This window comes from Macadamia integrifolia, unplaced genomic scaffold (assembly GCF_013358625.1).
Source record: "Macadamia integrifolia cultivar HAES 741 unplaced genomic scaffold, SCU_Mint_v3 scaffold946, whole genome shotgun sequence".
Taxonomy (NCBI): domain Eukaryota; kingdom Viridiplantae; phylum Streptophyta; class Magnoliopsida; order Proteales; family Proteaceae; genus Macadamia; species Macadamia integrifolia.
The window spans coordinates 43,750-63,307 of record NW_024870591.1 but is presented as its reverse complement, the minus strand read 5'-3'; the positions used below and the strand labels follow the sequence as shown (position 1 = coordinate 63,307).

General features: G+C 38.0%; 1 protein-coding gene across 1 annotated transcript in view; it reads left to right on the top strand.

The window, feature by feature from the left end:
- LOC122070567 (DNA-directed RNA polymerase I subunit 2) overlaps positions 1–19,558 on the top strand; it is an 80,162-nt gene that overhangs the window by 28,609 nt on the left and 31,995 nt on the right. Inside the window, exons 6-11 of the mRNA XM_042634745.1 lie at positions 3,384–3,461; positions 3,569–3,614; positions 8,779–8,959; positions 9,067–9,119; positions 9,275–9,348; positions 11,489–11,606. Coding sequence (XP_042490679.1) covers positions 3,384–3,461; positions 3,569–3,614; positions 8,779–8,959; positions 9,067–9,119; positions 9,275–9,348; positions 11,489–11,606 — 550 coding nt within the window. The remainder of the gene's footprint in view (positions 1–3,383; positions 3,462–3,568; positions 3,615–8,778; positions 8,960–9,066; positions 9,120–9,274; positions 9,349–11,488; positions 11,607–19,558) is intronic.

The window sequence follows — 19,558 nt, the reverse complement described above, 5'->3', positions numbered from 1 at the left end:
AACACAGTCACAGAAAGAAAAAAAAAATATATATATATATATATATATATACGCAGAAGGAACAAGCAGGGAGAAGAAAGAAGAAGAAAGAAGAAGAAAGAAGAAAAGAGAAAAAAAAAAATCACTTACAAAGTTACAAACTTCACTTACAAAGTTACAACAGCAGCCAACGGCCCAACACAGTCACAGAAAGAAAAAAAAATATATATATATATATACGCAGAAGGAACAAGCAGGGAGAAGAAAGAAGAAGAAAGAAGAAGAAAGAAGAAGAAAGAAAAAAAAAAATAACTTACAAAGAGCTATCGAAGTGAAGTTTGTCGAAGGAGATGCTGCCGGCGAAGGAGATGACGCCGAAGTCTGTCGAAGGTGTCGCCGGATGTCACCGAAGGCTCGCCGAAGGTTGTCGAAGGCCGTCGAAGGAGAAGGAGATGCCGCCGATGGCTGTCGAAGTCTGTCGAAGGCTCACCGAAGGCTGTCGAAGTCTGTCGAAGGCTCGCCGAAGGCTGTCGAAGAAGATGGAGCTGCCGCCGGATGTCGCCGGTTGTCGCCGAAGTCTGTCGGAGGAGAAGAGAAGTCGCCGGAGGATGATCGTCGCCTCGTCGGACGTTGGGGCTTGGGGTTTTGAGTTTTGGAGGCAAATGACTCAGAGAGAATGAGAGAGAGAGAGAATGAGAGAGGCACGCGGTTTTCAACTTTTGATTGGGTTTTTTTTTTTTTTTTTTTTTTTATGGAAAGGGTTTTTAGTTTTTATATGATTTTTGATCCAATGCATCACATGTGCATCAGATTTTATACACGTCCCAATAATAATACGTAATTTGGAATCTTTAGAAAAGCAATTTTTATTTTTATTTTTAAATAGCCAGTACATAAGGCGACCGCCTTGTACACTAAGGCGCTATAAGGCGTCGAAGGCGACGCCTTACAGCGCTTTAGTGTAAAAGGCGACCGCCTTTCGATCTACTCCTGAATTGGCTGACTGCCTTACCTCTACTGGACCGCACCAGCGCCTAGGCGCTGGTAAGGCGACGCCTTACCAGCGCCTTAAAAACTATGAACTAGATTCACATTAAGAGTCTTTATTGAGTTGTTTAGGAATTCCTGATGGAATCAAGAAGTTAAACTTATGTAGGGCATGGGTGTAAACTTATTATCTATATACAAAATTTTAACCAGCATAAATTTAGTAAAATTTGATAGTGCATTGAAAGTTGGGGATGGATTGGTAAAATTATGTAACAGACATAGGAACAGCTAGGCAAAGCAAAGAAAATTATCCCTTTGTCCACAGAATTTATAGCCAACCTGCAAAAATTTTGTCCTTCTGAGTAAAGTTTTTCAAATCTTTGATCTGCTTTCTTTCAATCCTCCCTCTAAGTCAAAATTTCTCTCAATCTTTGATTTCAGGTTGTCTGAAAGAAATCATCCAAACCTCACCTGGTTTTAGAAAAACCAAACCAGACCTTCCTTGTCACTTAGGGCCTTTATGATAACATGTTCAAATGGAGTGTTCCCGAGACAGAAAATATATATTTTTTGTTCTGAGGAGAAATTTCTGTAGGGGTAAAAACACATTTGGTAACATGACAAAAGAAGAACTTCCGTCCATAACTGTGGCCGACATATCGCCAATCCTCAACCACCATTGCCACTTCAGGGGTCTCTCTCTCTCTCTCTCACCGCCACCACCAACAACCCACCATTCCCACAAGCACCCTGGCCGTGCAGTCGGGGACCCTCTTTTGAGCCATATTTTTGGCCATCTTCAATTCCTCTAGCTCCATCTGCCTTCCCATCCCTATTCAACCACCTTTACTGTGGTGATCCAAAGTGAAATTATTTTCTGTAACATTGGCAACCAATTGCAGCCTAAATAAATGATAAGTGAAATGCAAATCTGTAATCGGCTAGAGATATAAGAGAGATATAAAATTGATTGATTGCCTGAGTTAGAAGCACCATCAATCGACAAGGGAGTGGATGAAGAATGGATGCTACCATCAGGTGAATCTGTTCTCACAATCTCTGCACCAAACTAGCCTAAAACTGTCGAAATTTGGGAGAGGTCGTCTCGTTCCACCATGCCTGCTTCAAGAGCTGCATGTCAATCGTGCAATTGGTGAATCATAATCTTCACTTGAAACCTCTAGCTCCTCTTCTGAACCAAGTGCCATTGATTTTTCTTCCTTTTTGTTTCTCAAGGATAGAATAAAAGTTCTGCATTATTCTAATGAATTACAGTTTTGAGTATGAACATTGAAAGGGCTCTAGACGGGAAGAGAAGCGATGGGAGTTGTGGGGAGAAAACATGAGGCAGAGAGGTGGGAGTTGCAGAGACAGGGTGTGAGGGGTTGGAATAGTAGAGGGCAATGAGAGAAACGAGAAAGATCAGGAAGGATGCTTTCTTGCAGTTTCCCCCCTCCTTTCGAAGTGTTCCTAGGATAGAGAAACAATTTTCTTTGTTTTCTCAATTTTTTTGTTCCAGATGCCTGGTTTGTTCTATAAGAACAGAAACCAAGCAGCCGTTACCTCTATTGTTGTTCCCAATGAACAAAAGAACAGCAGAAACACTTCTTGGGAACATTAACAAGCACAATATTGTTAATTGAGATTTCAGCGAAGCGCCTTTTTTCATGGAAGCCAGCCTCCATCTTCTCATTGTGATTCCTTAAATATAAATTGTCAGCTCCTGCCCTTAGGTTTCACCCAACCTTGATCCCTATCTTTTTAATCTTTTTTTAAGGTTTGTGGTTGAACTGGATGAAGAAACAATATTAAATTGACGTTGGTAGTAGGAGTGTATTGATATCTTTATGGTGTCTCCAAGTGATCCATATCAGAATAAATTTAAGATGCTTTCTTATGAGTTATGACCCTGAGAAGTAGAAGAAACACACACACACACACACACACACACACTGATGAGAAAAGTGATTGAAGACCTTCAGATGCAGAGGTATAGTGGATCATACCCTTTGATCATGGTATAAACATAGCAGGAGGGATCAAGCAATGCTTGCCTTGGATAGGCAAATGAGTGATGGAGAGAATGGATTCCTGGATGGAGGCTCTTGGCATCCTTTAACCTATTCATATCTGACAAGTACTCTTATTGGGCATCTCAGCCATCTCACTGACATTAGAAGGGTGAGCTTTTGGAGGGATGTTGATGGTCGATGCACTCAACTACACTTAAGATTGAGTTTGTTTGTTACATTTAATGGTTGGTTTATTATGTAATTGTTTAGATTTTTTTTTTTTTTAAATCTTTGCAATTATCTCCTTCTCTTTTATTATTATTATTATTATTATTATTATTTTTTTTTTGTGAATCTATTTAACTCTTAAGATAATGATTCTTTTTGTGTCCTGTCTTTAAGATGTGTAAGGGTTGATCAATCTGCGGTAACTGTTAAGTTATACTACCTTCAGAATGGAAGTGCAAGACTTGGATTTTGGTAAGTGATGATTTCTTTAGAGCTAGAGTGTTTTGGGTATGACTCAATGTTGTGGTTTATGACTAAACTAATTACTTTATTTTTTTTTTTAAATCAAATCTGCGTAGGATAAAAGGGAGAGAGTACTTGCTTCCTGTGGGCGTCATTTTGAAGGTGTTGTGATTTTGAATGACTCTTTTTAATATCAGATTTCTGTTTACTTCATCAAGAAGTATATGGTATATCAATTAAAAAATATCTTTTATATGCATATATATTTTTAATTTGAAGCAATAGCAATTTCTCTTTCAAGTCTAAGTTTTTCCTTGAAAATTTTTAATTTAATGCCAGTGTTTGTGTGTGGGTGAGTGTGTCCATGCAAGCCTGTTTGTGTGTATGTTGATGCTTGTGTCCACAGATGAATGTTGAATTGTTTGTTCACTTATAGATGGATGTCAGTATATCGTCTAGTGTTTTTATTAGATAAGTTTATTAAGCTTTTACAAAGAACAGACTTTCCTATACATCTACATCGTTTGAGATCAAAACTATCCCTATAGAATTAAGAAAAAAATTAGAATGGCTCATTTTTTTGTTTTGATTGAAGGGAAAAAAATGAGAGAGTTTAATACATTCACTTGAACCTGGACAAGTGCAGCCAAGACAATTCCCCTAAATGCCAATATCTCATAAACTATTTTGGACATCTTCTGCTCAAGGTTCAATAACTCGTTTCGTTTCGGTGGTTTCAAAACCACTGAAATACCAAAACTTCGCCGAAGACGGTGTACTTTTCCATGCGTTTCTCTTGGCCATTTTGGATGGCTAATGGCTGAAATGGCTGAAATTAGCGGGAAACGAAATGACCAAAATTTCGACGAAATAGTGCATTTTTGGGCCGAAATAAGTGAAATTTCGAAACGCAATGACCGAAATGACCAGAATATGACTGAAATTGTGTCTTTTCATGTTTCGTATGCAATTTTCGTTCTAGTGAAACCCCTTCGGCGAAATATCCGAGATTTTGGTGAGATATTGGCGAGTTTTTGAACAATGCATCTGCTGCATATTAATATAAGGTTCTCATGTGGGGGAGTGGGTTGGAGAAGGTGAACATTTATGAGATGGTGCTGCTAAAGGTTGCTATCATGAGGGGGGGTGTCCCTTTTCCGCTTGGCAATTATGAGTTCATATCACTGCCAAGTGGAAAAGGGATTATTAAACTCTGATCTTAAACCCATCAAAAGCTAGATACTTGTAGGCGTGAAGATACCATCCACGAATGAGTCTTTGCTTTAGATTCAACATATTATGTCTCCCTCCTCCACCAAATCTGACTTGACTTCCTCCAAGGATAATTGAGCTCTTGTTTCAAATAATGATTGTTATGGTCGTGCTATTGGTTTTCCTAGCAGAGGCCATGGTTCAGGGGGAGACTGAGGCCTTGGTGGTGGTCGAGGCAAAGGATAGCGATTAGATCAAGGTATGCGCTAGTTTACTCAATGTGGTAATATGAATTACACTGTTGATACATGTTGGGCGCAGCATGGTAAACCTGACTAGGGACAGCAACTGTTTGCTGTTGCTACACTGCTATTACATCTTGCATTCTTGTCAAAATTCTACTGTGGCATCATCCTCGGGCACCAATCATGCTTCTAACTTAGGTGGTAGTAAGTTCGTTTCTCCGTTAGAAGATGATCTCAGTCAATTACTTAAAGCATATTCAATAGATTGAGACTTCGCCTCTACATCCACTGCTACCATCTCTCTTTCAGGTATTGCACACTTCTTACCTCTCCTTCTACACCTGACTCTCGTGCCACTTCTTATATAATTGGCAAGTCCCATGTAATCTCTTCACTTTCGAAGATTTGGTACCCTTCTAGAGTCATACTTGCTGATCACTCATCTACTCAGGTATCTACTTGTTGTTTTGCTTTATATTCTTTTCTTAAGTTCTTATGTTGAAAGTTTGATGCAGATAAGTCACTTAATGAGCTTATTTTATTGCAAATAAGTTTTGGGTTGGGTGATGTATGTGTTGGGCCTTTGATCCCATGGTTTTCTTTGTAACGGGCCATTTTAATAGGCCTAAAATATGGGTAGAAAGTAGAAAAACGAGATGTAATTCATTAGTTTAGTTAGAGTCCTGTTTTGAGTCTATTTCCTTTGTTATTTCAGTTTAAATCTCCCAATTAGTTAAGGATTGGGTTAGACCCTTCTTTTTTAGTGTTTGAGTAAGTTTTGAATCTTCTATATAAGTTTTTAAGGGACTACAACATTGAATACGAATTTGATTGAATGAAAAAAAAAGGAAGATTTGTGCTGGAAAACTGTGAGATGCAGTGCTGTGAGAGACTTCATGGGTGAGATGCACTAAGGAAGAGTGAGATACTCGACCCAACCTATTCCCCTACCCCCATTATTCCCTTCATTCTCTATTTTTTGTTTTATTCATACTATCTGATTTTTATTGAATTTACTAAAGATCCTACCGGGGATTGGATCACTTGTGAACCAATCTTACATTAAAATTGTTCTCAATGTTCGTAACTTAGCCTTAAATTTTATATTTGTTAGTCAATGGACTAAATCCATTAATTCTTCAGTAACATTTTATCCTACTTCAGTATCTACAAACAAAGAAATGATTGGTGCAGGGTGTGGAAGGATATTCTCTATTACTTCGACAATGTCATTCCTACCTTTGCTTCTACTAGTTCTACTGTGTCTTCCCCTCTCTGGTGACATTATCGGTTGGGACATATTTCTCTGTCCAATCTCCAACGTTTCCCACTTGTGATCATAACTCTCGACTTGAGTGTGAGGCGAGTGAGCTTGGAAAACATCATCGTACTTCATTCCATTCTTGTGATGTCTCTTGAAGTTCCTCTTTATTTTCTTTAGTTCATTCTGATGTTTAGGGTCAGGGTCCGTGTCGTGTCAAGAGTTACAAAATTTTTTATTTTTAACTTTATTACCTATGTTGATGATGACTATTGAATGACTTGGTCATATCTGTTAAGTTATCGATCAGAAATTCTGTTTGTTGTTAAGCAATTTGGCAATGAAATAAAGAGTCTGGTTTGTTAATTAAGATTTCCACTCTGACAATGTTCGTGTATACTCAACGAGATTTATTAATTTTTTTTTTTTTTTGATCATGGGATGAGACATTAAACCAATTGTCCATATACTCCTCAATAGAATGGTGTGGTTGAAAGGAAAAACCAGCATTTGTTGGAAGTTTCTCGTTCTCTTATGTTTCATGCGCATGTTCTAAAGTTTTGTTGGAGTGATGCGACTTTGATTGCCCAGTGCCTACTATTTGATTAATCGCATGCCATTTTCTATCCTAAAAAATATCTCTCTTTTATGTGGTTTTCTGAATTGTCTTTGTTTGGTTGCACGTGTTTTGTTCACAACCTACGACCTGGTCTTGACAAGTTCTTTGTGTGCTGCCAAATGTGTATTTCTCGGGTATGCTTGCACTAAAATAGGCTAGCGATGCTATGATCCTGTTACACGTCCGCATTTTGTCAGTGTTGATGTTACCTTTTTTGAATTGACGCCATATTTTTCCGTTGAGAGTCATAAATTGGATACTAATCTCCTTGATCCTCCTCCTATTCTTGTACCCATTCCTCTTATCGACTCCACCACTACCACTTCCCCACCTAATCAATTATCAGTGTACAAGCATTGTTTAAGTTGACTTCAACAGTTCCGACTGATCCTTTGATACCACCCTCTGCTTCATTCGAACCTTTGTTTGGGGATCCTACTTCCATTGACTTGTTAGTCGCTCTTCGTAAAGGTATTTTCACTTGTACTCAGCAATATAAAATTTCCTATCCTTTTTTTTTGGTTTCTCTCTTTCTACCTTTACTTCCTAATTTTGCTTTGTCTTTGTCTATTGTATCTTTGCCTGCTAAGTACTTGGAAGCATTTGTTACATCTTGGTTAGAAGAACACTATGGATGTAGAGATGGATGCTTTGTTAGATCGTAAGACATGCTCTCTTATTGACTTAGGCCGAGTGTTGTAGATAAGTCACTTAATGGGCTTATTTTCTTGCAAATAAGTCTTGGGTTGGGTTATGTGTGTGTTGGGCCTTTGTTCCCATGGGTTTTTTTTGTAATGGGTTACTTTAATGGGCCTAAAATATGGGTAGAAAGTAGGAAAACGGGATTTAATTTATTAGCTTAGTTAGAGCCTTGTTTTGAGTCTATCTCCTTTGTTATTTCAGTTTTTAGTCTGTTTAGGTTTCCTTATTAGTGAATGACTAGTTAGTTACCTACTCTATGTTGGAGTTCTAGTCTAGTTCTATTTGGAGTCCAACTCCTATTATGTAATGTCTAGTCCTACTTGGAGTCTAACTCCTAGTTAGGTTATGACTTCTAGAGTTCTAGTATGCCCTCTTTATATAGAGGAGCTAATGTAATCTAATTTCTCAGATTTGAAGAATGATGAATTGAGTTAATGTTTCAGAGCCTTAGGGCTGTATGTGATTCCCCTTCCCCTTTTCTTTATGCGATTTCTCCCTCCGTGGTTGGATTTGTGCAATATCTGATTGTGTGATCCCTTCTTTGTCCCTGCTATTCTGATTTCCCCTCTCTTCCCTAAGGCCCCTCCATCACCGAGGGAAGGAACTTGTGTGGTATCTTTGGGTGTACACCGTCAAGTACCTACTGGATGGTTTTGTTAAGCGAAACCATGTACCCCCTTAAGCAAAATCAGTCTTCTCTCTAGGAAATCAAATGGGAAACATAAGACTCCTTTTGCGTACCCGCCACTGCTAAAATTTTTTTTTTGTTGAAACTTATGTGTTCATCGATGTTAAACTAAAGTGCAAGTATATTGATTATCAAATTGATGCGTGCTTATAGCCTTATATAACTTTTTTTTATGTGGATATGCTTTCTCTTTAGAAGAGCCTGAAAGTTCCATTAATGGAATTCGAGGAGCTGCTTGTTGAACCCTTTAAGGGTCACAAGCCAGCTAACAAAAAGAGAATGCATTATGGCATAGAATATACCATTTTCCACCAATATGCTGTCCACCCTTTTTCTGCCAGTGGAATTCATTCTTCTTCAAGCATTTGAAAGTAACTGAAATTTTATACCACTTCGAGTCGTTTATACTACTCATGATAACAACTGTTTATTTCTATCGTTGTACCCATGGGGGAGAAATAGAAAGGTGATGCCCTTGTCCATTGCTCATCATCATTTTTTTTTTTTTGGGTGGGGGTGGCATTTTATTTCTTTTCTTTTTCTTGTAGGGTTAGAGTGAATAATTTGTATATGGTAAGAAAAGTTTTGTTTTTTGACAGGCCCTCATTGACACCAATGACCATGAAATATATGTGAGTTTAACCTGTTGTTATAGTGAGGCGCATCAGAGGGAGAAGGGAGCTGTTGGCACTCAGCTTCTGGGTGAAAGGGTCAAGATTATTCTTGATGAAGTTCGGAACTTGTCTCTTTTCACCCACCTTCAGTGTCTAAATCATATTGGTATTTACACCAGTCAATCATAGTCGTGAATAATAGAATTATCATTTATATCTGTTTAAATATTCATTTTTGTATCCTCTGCCCCTGTTTTCGTTTATCCAATGTAGGAGAGTACTTCCGACATGTTATGGATGGATTAGAGACTGAAAGGCATTCTGTTGTAAGTAAGATTCTTTGGTTTTTGTAAATTTTGTAACCAACACTTAAGATAGTCTTCAAGTGCTCGAATTTTATTGAATGATTTTTTTTTTTTGTATAATTCTTGGAATGCCATATTTCACATTGTTTTCATTTCTAAATTATAATTTTTTGTAGGTTGGAGAAGCGGTTCTAAGGGAGTACATATTCGTTCATCTTGATGACAATGATGACAAATTCAATTTGCTCATGTGAGACATAGTTTCACTTATGCATTTATACTATATATATTTGCTCGATGTTGATGTCTACTTTTCCATACTACTGTTGGTGAGGGCCGAGCCAAGAATTTCTACTTTTTTTATTCCCCTGGGGTATGGTTGGTGTGTATGAGGAAGAATGGACAGTTTGATCTGGCCCTAAAAGGGGTGAGTCCTGTCTCAGAGGTTACAGCGGTTGGGTTTGGGGGCATCGATAACATTCCTTGTGTATCATGTTAATTGGATGAGGACCCACCACTCTATTAATCTATTGATCTATCTTAAAGATTTACTTGTGCAAATATCAGAATGATGAATAATTTTTAACCATCTGATCTGAAGTTTGTTTTTGAAGCTTTTCGTATTTTCCCTGGACATAGAATAAATATATATGCATACTTGATCTGTTGTACAATTAAGCTGAAATTGTCTATTTGGCTTAGGCAATATTGGGTTGTGATTCATCTGATGCTGGGTACAGATATTCCGAAAAATACTTCACTACTGTTCTTAGGATCTCTCCAATGGGTGTTGTAAAGCTGGGCAGTTATGGATTTATGATTGTGTATTTGCTTTTTTTCGTAAATGTTCCTGCACCTGTTGGAACTAAGTTTGGTGTATATCAACAAAAGTTCTGTAAAGACACTCTTGGATGAGTAACTTAGGGACCTTATTTTCTTAGATGTTACTCGACCCGTTGGAACTAAATTTGTTATGTATCAACAAAAATTTTGTAACGACAGTGCCTTGGATGCTAAACTTAGGGACCTGTGCGTAGGGCCTCCATTACCGTCATTAGGTTTCATGTTCATAGTTCATACTATCATAAGTCATAACAATTAGTTGGATTTTGCCCCTATTTAAGCTCATACACGGGGATTATTCAGCAAGGTTCACAGCCTCATAGCTGCTCCAAACCATCATTGTGTCGTGTGAACCCTGAACCAGGATCGTGCATTCCGAAAATGGTTACACATTGAAGCTCTAACCTATGGATGCCTGATGGAGGGCCTTAGGGAAGAAAGGGAAGGTGAGTAAAGAGGGGGAAGGAAGGGAATCACACAATCACATATTGCACAGATCCAACCAATTTCATTCAATAATCAAAACATTCTAAGTTGTCCATCGGTTACAGCCAATATATAGAAAAGTAAAGACAGAGAATTAAAAACTTAACTGAAATGGTAACTAGCCTAAACTAGGAAACAACCAATAGAAAGAAACTATTGCAAGGAAATAAATCCTAATTCCTACATTCAAATCTGAAAATAAAAGGCATGAAATAGAAGACAAAATGAGCTACTAGTTATTTCCAACCCTTCTTGGACCAAAACCTTGGGCTGGACCCGTTCATCTTGGCTCTTGACTTCCAAAACCGGTCATGCTGGTCCAACCAGGTAAGTGCAGCTGTATCTGCATCAATGCCCCGGCGTCCTCTATTTAACTCTTTTACTATACCATGCAGCATCATGGAGTCATTCTTGGATTTTCATGTTTGTGGGCAAGATAGAGTAATAGGCTAATATCTGTGTTATCGACTATTGAGTTTGTGTCATCCAGGCCAACACTAAGATTAGGTGTTGATGTTCAGTGAATTTAAATCTGATGTCAAGAGGTGAACTCTTAGGGTGGAGACGTGGAGTACATTAGTTGTTTTGCTTTGGATTCATTATCTAGTTTTCATCTGTTCCATCTTTCTGAGAGTATACCATATTTAAATCCTATGGAATTGTGTTTGAAGAAAAAGTGATCAACAGTAAATTCTCACTCTTTCCTAGACTATACTCAGAATTAATCTGGAAGAGCCCATCTTGCAATACAGCCTTTTTAGGGACAAAACTAGGAGTATTCCAATTGGACACTGGCAAAGGATGGATTTGAGGTCCATGGATTGAGGGAATTCTTACCTGATTCTTGAATAAACTCCTCTTTCTTACATGCATAGAACTTTTCAGTTTCTCCTATGGACTACCCTGCTCCACTCTATCCATTAGAACTTTTCAATTGTTTTGGAGGGGCCGTTGCCTCCTCGCAACCCTTCTGGTTCTGTTCCTGTTTCTGGAATATGCTATACCTGTTTTCTTTATTCGTTTATTGCTGTCATGATGATTAATGTTGTACTTTGCTGCAGCTTTATGCTACAGAAGCTTTTTGCCCTTGTAGATCAGACTGCTGCTCCAGATAACCCAGATACATTGCAATTTCATGAAGTTCTACTTCCTGGACACTTGATTACAATCTATTTGAAGGTATAATTTTTTTTCCCTGTTATATATTTTAACTTCTTGAATCATTAATTTTTTTGAATTTTAATTTTTTTTTTGCTGTTATACATAACGATGGTTGGATAATTTTTAGAATTTTCAAAATATAGGAGGATAGTTTTCAGTTATATCTGTTTTAATCACGAAAAACAGCTTCTCTGGCGTTTTTCCTTGATCATTATATTCATTTTCTTTGTTGCACAAGGTTACTATGGTGCTTATGCTAATAGTAGTAAGTCTTAATTAGCATTTCAATGTTCCCCAAGTATGCATGGTTTTTGATCAAGGTGTCAAGTATCGGTCAGCATATCAAGAGGGTGGTTTTAAGAGACGTCTCGGATATGTATCGGGAAGATGGAAACATATGGAAATGGCTGGGATGCATGCAAGACATTGTTTTAAAGTATATTATACCATACAAATACGTAGTAATTTGGTCTTATCAGAGGACGTTAGATGGTTGGACCCAATATCTGCCATGTGGCACAAGCATGCCCCAAAATCAAGGATTAAAGTGTCAGTATCAGTCGCCGTATTGGTTGGCTAAATTTAGGATACGTATCGAAGATATGCAAAGATACTCTAAAGATATGCAAATAAATGGACAGGATACACAATTTATACACTTTTGCATAAAAAAAAAAGAGAGTTAAAAAAGCAATATGTAACATATAAACAATAAAATGGAGAACATTCTATTGAGAGACAAGTGTATTTAGTTGAAATTGTTCAAAAGATGAGGTTTCTTACATGTAGTAATAGTTAGGGGTGTCAATTGGTCGCTTTCAGTCTGTCTGAATCGGTTTTGGTCCAGGCATGTGTGGTTCCGAAACCAAACCATTAAGGAATCTCGGTTTTCGGTCGGTTTCGGTCTTGGTCTGGTTTGGCTTTGGGTTAGTTAGGTTTCTTAGTATCGGGCTAATACCGGTTTGGTTGCGGTTTAGCTCTTTTTTCCACATACTCACAGAATCAGATACAAGATTAACTATATTGCAGCAGTATGTGATTCTGCAAAACAATCATCTCCAATGAACTGCTAGCATTAACATTGTTCCCAATTGATTATAATCAGATACATCATCTCCTTCATTGCAACTCAGTTTCTCAGTACTTAGTCCTCACAGGAGGGCAATGCATCATAATAGTTGTCTGAAAATTACAGTCCAACCCAAAGAAGATCATTTTGGAAAAAAATGTGAATCTAAAGGAGATACTGTTATCAACACTTGTTCAGTTAACGCCTATACATTTCATGTTACTGAAGATTACATGACTTTGAAAGAAGAGGTTAGATTCTCTTTACTGAATGACTAGAGATCAATTTCACAAAATGATCAGAAAAGATTCCTATCAGCTGCAACATCCTCCCCTCTGAGCAACAGTTCCATTTCGACCTCCTGCTGGCCCTTGTGGACAGCCATACCCAACCTTGATGCCAGATGTCTATCACAACCAAAAGGATCAGACACCAGGCCTTGTCCTTTCTAATTTATAAGCAAAAGAAATTGTTTGGTCAAGGGAGGAGGGACCTGCCATCCCTGCCTGTGCCTTAAAAATATACAGGGAGAATTTGAACCTAACATTCTGTGATCTTTCTTGCTCGAAAAGGTTCAAAGTTTCATCCGCTGGATGGCTGGACTCAAAAGGGTTTGATAGCAGAAAGCACATAAAGAGGGCAGAAGAAAAAAAGAAAGAAAGAAGGAAATGATGAAGCTTATGTGGTTGGAGAATCAGATGGAATAGCTAGAGGGGCAGCTTCCTTCTCGGAAGCCTTGGCAGGAACATAAGAAAAGTGAGAGCCTAGAACCCCAAGTCTTCTACTTGGGAGTTGAGATTTTATCGTCACTGCCACTGAAATCAGAACTTGCAAAGAGAACCAAACATGAAAAGTTAAAACCTTATCCATGTTAACAGATCCAAATGTCATTACAAGGAAAACCTCCTGAGAGAAATAAAAACCTGCTCAAGAACAATAATCTTAAAACAGATAGAGCTCACCCTAGTGGTGGAACAGGGGAATAAACCAAGAAAGAAGACGAGAAGAACTCCCTATTTCTGGAATTTCAAGTGGAGGTGGAAGAAATCCTTTGCGGCCTTCTTTTCCAGCTTAATGTGTAAATTATTAAGAGGAACTGGAGAAGATTCGGAGAAGGGGCTAGGCTTTGCAGCCGCTCAAGTACTCTGTAGTCTGTACTGCCGAAGGAATTTGAGAATTGAGATATATGATTACTACAGTACTACCTAGGGCTAGGGATTTTAAAATCGGGCTCTGACAATCGGTTCCACCGGTGCCCATTGGGCTAGCCCGGACCAAACCGAAACCAATAAATTCTAAGACCTTGATCCGGAACCAACCCAATAAGGGTTCGGTTTGGTTTGGTCTGGGTTTTTTTGGTTGGTCTTATTGGTTCGGGTCCATTTTTGACAGCCCTAGTAATAGTCGATTGTTGACTTCCGAAGAAATTTTAATATCTATAAACAAATTGATGCAATAATTCATGTTTGATGCAATGTTTTTAGTTTGTTTTACGTAAATCTGCTCAAACATAGCAAAACTTAATTGTTTGATCTTGCCATCCAGCTTCTTATAAAAAAAATACTACTAAAACACTGCAAAAGGGATGGCAGTAATTAGATCAATTTCTGATCATTTAGATTGATATCGTGGATATAGACCACTTGTAAAATTGTGCCACATTCTCCCAGGGCCAGGATCACATCAAACTTAATTGTTTGTTCTTGCCATCCAATTGAAGTTGAAATGTTTCCGAGGAAGGGTACCATATGCACAACAAGAGATGCATCTCTGACTACCTTCTTTTAGGAAGAAGAGATCAAAACTCAATAGAGAGATCATATTGTCAGAGGGTGCATCTCGATATATCTTGCGTTGAGGATGTACAAATATACAATAGTTAGGTAAAGCTAATGGCAGAATTGCTTGGAAAGACAATCGTAAAAGACATAATAGCTATATTGGAAAATTTATGGTTGTTCAAGTAATACAAATGCTTCCTACACTTGCTCCTAGTCCTTGACTAGACAGTTCCCATATGTACTCTATGAATTTTCTTGTGCATCACGTGACAAAACTCAACAACTAGATCAGTCATGACATGAGATACAACGTTTAATTTTGTGGAAGGATCAACACACTTAGCTTGTTGCAAGAATGGCCAACATTAAATGGAAATGATTACACTAGTTGTCGTGATGATTCTTATAGAAATTATGAATTAAATGGAATGGAGAGATCAAATGGAAGATACTTATCTGGCTGCAAGGACTTTGTAAATGTAAACTGGAGGAGATGATAAACATGAGGATGCCATAATTCATGAAAAGGAGGATATGAAAGAATGGTAAATCTAGATTGTGAAATCTATTGGGTAAGTGTAGTTGTGCTTCAAATGTTGGGAGCTTAACTATTGCCAGCGAGAAGAACAAGCTCTGTTCGAAAGTGAAATGGGTTCTGTAGATAGGTATCTTAAGTATCGGTTCGTACTAACCGATATGCATGTAATTCAATTGTACATATCAAGAGTATCGGTATGTATCGATGAGAGTTGGAGAGTATTGTACGATACGGTACGATACTCTTCAATACTCCTCGATACATTAAAAAAAACATGTATCGTATAGATGCCAACCGATACCGATACTTATCGGCCGATACGGTACGATACATAGTGATACTTTAAACCATGCCCAAGAGACCCTGATTATGTGTCGAATTTGAGACCTTGATCTCTCCATATGATTTTTTTTTTTGGGGTATCATTTTGGGCCAATATGATTGCCAAAAATGTATTCTTTCCAATTTTGGTCTATTGAGAAGGAGTCTGATACTCTGATGGCTTAATGTCTCTAAGTCATAATTCACACACAAGTTGGGTAACTCCAAGGGTATGAGGCTATGATAGGAGTTTGATTGAAGGACAGGAGACCGTCAGTGTAGAACAGCCAAATATGGGATGTTTTCCCTCTTAAGAAGAGGAATCAAAGGTTTTAAGGGGGATGGGGCAGTTTTTTTTTTTTGCTGGTGTTGGGGGGGGGGGGGGGGGGGGAGCAATGTTTCCATGAGGATTCTCTGCCACTAATGTTGATGCTCCTCCCACTGCTGCTGCTACTGTCACCGTTGCTGATGTCGTGGCTGCTGCTGTCACCACTTTTCCAGGAGAGTTGTTCTTCTGTGACTGCTGCTGCTGGCCAGTAGCGGTGGTGGTGGCTACAGCTACTGCACCGGCAGCTGTAACCATCCACGGAAGTATCGAGGGTTTTATCGGATGCGTTGTATCGCCCTGTATTACCTGATACAGTCTTACAGAATACAGATCGATGGAACCCGATACCGTTTATTTTTTTTTTTCTCATTTTGTATCCTATGTGTATTGTATCAATGTCTACCAATACTGACATGTGTCATCTGATATGTATTGATATAGAGCACCTTGGGTTTTATGCAATGTGTTCTGAATAGTTTTAAATGATTTCATTTAATGTTTAGAAATAAAAATTGGTAAAGAACTAATTGAAACTTATAAAAATGGCATATTTTATAAATTTGTAGGTATACTTTTTGAGACAGCATAAAGTTCATTATAAATAGGCATAAATATGGTTTGATGTTTTAAGAGATGATGTAGAAGGCCAGTTAAGAGTCTTAAAGACAATGGAATTATTACAATAAATAGTAAAAATCGGAAAGAAAAAATATAAATAAGGCTGAAACCTTTCAGTGAAGGAAATCAGTAATGCACAGACATTTACAAATATTTATGCCAATGAACCTTCCCATTAAGATTAATGAAAAAAAAAAAAATTCAAGTTTTTAAATTTTGACTCCTTTTCTTGGCAGTACACCCCCTTTTGTTTAAATCTGGATTAGTCTCTGATTCTAGTGTCTTGTGATGGCATATGAGCTTCTAATAAGAAATAGAAAATATGTCAGAAAGAGAAGTACATTTAGTAGCTTTTTTAATTGAGCAATTAGGCTTTGCCGTCATTTGGGGGATGAGGATGTCAGCATGAGGGTTTTAAGGTTATCTTAGGCGAGAGAGCCTGGCTACATGTCACAGATAAATGGGTTTGGAGGTGTGTATTAAGCTGTAGAGGGAAGGGGAGGAATAATGCCCAAGGTTTAGATAAGGATTTTATGAGGTGAGGTTTTTTTAATTAATTAATAAAATGCTTATGGAACATAGACAGAGACATGATTAATTGCTCTCCATTTTTTTTTTTGTGTGAGGGGTGGGGGGGGGCACGTGTGGAGGTGGCTGTGCTATGTAATGTAGGTAGGACTAATTACAGGATAATCAGTCCCAATAAAGATAACAACCTCCGACAATAAACAGAACAGATTCAGCTTCGACTGTGACAACAACAACAACTACTCAGCCTTTTCCCAACTAAATGGGGTCGGCTACATGGATCTGCGAGAGGGTAAGATAAACGGTAACAGAAAAAGGGGGGAAAAAAAGAAGAAACAAAAATGAAAGAAATAGAGCAACACCACAGTGAAAAGATCTGAAAATTAACCCTAACAGAGGCTAAATCAGCAATAACTTAGAACTCACAAAATAGGGCTCAGTTAAGCCTGAAGCAGCTCCAAGGCTGGTTGAGTGCTCTTCTTGAGCCGCTTGAACAACCCTTAAAAGGGCAGTATGAACTGGCTTCAGGCTTGGGAGATAAAAGGATCCGAATCAATAGATCCCTATTCCAAAACCCTGCCAGGTGCTGGAATCGATTGGGATGGTAGGCCTGTTTTCATACTCCGGCTGCAACTGATGATTAGGTCTTTAAGTATGCTTCACCAAGGCTTCAATAACTTCTCATTCTCTCAAGGAACTAAGAATAAACAACAAAGAAAAGGTATGGAAAATAGTAAACCGATGGTGGTAGTTGTGGATGGGGGTAGGCTATCTCAGCTTGGGCCTCTCACCCGCGGCTATCTCAGCTGTGGGTCTTAAGTGGGTTTTCCATCTTCACTTTTGTCAACGTTGGAAGGATGGGAGGGTGGGGGACCTGTGGTGGGTCCAAGGAAGTGCCAAAGAGCCTGTGATATGATTCCTTTTTTGTGTTTTGGTGTATAGGAAGGAGAAGAATGCAAGATTTTTCATGCGTAGCAGTTTGCCAGTGTACACGGTGGTGATGTGAGTGAAAGGATTGGTTCTGTTTTTGTTTGTGTTTGATACCGAATTTTCGGTGACAGAAAAATTTTGATGTCTGAATTGGTTGGGAGTTTTTTTTTTTTAATTAATTAATTATTTATTTATTTTGTGTGTGTGTGTGTGTGTGTGTGTTTGTGGACGCTTTCTTTCTTTGGAATGTTCCTGCTTTTGAGGGTTTGAAGGTTTGAGCTTTGTTGTATGGGTTATATATATATACTTTGTTTATCCAATTATTTGGTGTGTGGTGTTTGACCAAAATAACTTGTTTAATAAGTTTCTTGTGCTAATAATATGTTGGTATTTAGAATATTGGTAAAATACAGTATATATTTACAGTCTGGACCTAGATTTGGTACTAAACTAGTCATTGAATTTTGCTGCTGATTAATTTTCTCTTTTCTCTGTGATTTGTCATATTTATCTTCAAAGATTAGTATCTCCTTTGATCTTGATCATAAAGTTGATTTTACCTTTTTAGTCTGCTATTTTTGTGACTTAGGGCCTGCATGATAACCATTTTGTTTCTGTGCTAAAAAACACATTTGTTAACTCGTAGTAATTTCAATTTATGGGCTAGAAAAGAAACAGAAATGCATTTGTTATGCGGAGTAATTTCAATTTCAGAAACTTTCATAAATTTACAAAAAATTCCATTGGATACCCCAAAAACCCATATAATGCTACTGTATCAATAAAAAACGAAGTGTGCTCAACATTACTCATATAACAATAATGTTCTACACATTTAAAATAAAAAAAGTACTAAACAAAAAATATCAGATCACAGCCAGTCCATTCTCTATAGCTAGATGGTTTGCAATATTTTACCCAACAATGTTCATGTGAGTCTTCGCCTGTAATGGGGTATCCACCTCTTCATCGTCGCTAGGAGGTTCAATTGGTAAATCTGAACAAAAGCACAAAAGCAACCCCTTTTATAACAATAACATTTAAGCCTAATAAAGCAAAGTAGCAAATATAGAAGAAGAGAGTTACATTTCCCCAGTCCTTTTTTCATTAATACCTCAATGACTCAGTCTGGGCTGCTTTCAATATTGAATATGAAAATCCAAGTGTATAGGAGGCTGTAGAACAGAATATCAACTTCTATAAGTAAAGAAAACTTATATAGGATATTTACTAGTACATATTTCATTGGAGGATCTCATGGGTTTTTTTTTTACAATTCCAGATTTGAATCTCCCAAGTGGTTCTATCTCTTTGCACAATTGAAAATGCAAGGGTAAGAAGAAAAGAAGTCCCTTTTTATTGGTAGGATCAAGATTTGAATGTTGTTCTCAAGAATTTCAAGGGAACATATCTCGAACATTGAAAACCACAAGATCTTAGCAACACCACCACCCCTGTCGCCCCCCAAAAAGTAGTTCTATACCAAAACACACACACACACAAATTGAAGCTTATTAGCTTATTCATGGTTTGAATTGTCATTAAGTGGGTGAGCCTGTGGTGCAGTGGTTAAGTTCCCCTATTGCAATATGTTGGTTCCAGGTTCGAAACTTGGAAATAGCGCCTCCTGTGAAGCAGGGGTAAGGCTGCATACATTTGTCCCTCCCAGACCCTGCAATGGCGGAGCCTTGTGCACTTGGTTGCTCTATTATCATCTGATCCAGCCCACCCGTATCAGGATCAGCGGTGGCCAATTCAGCTGATCCGATTCTGATACTTGAACCATGAGCTTTCTAAATCTGTTTAAAAGAAGGTTGATCCAAATCTAAGTTGTCAATAACCATCCTAACGCCCGCC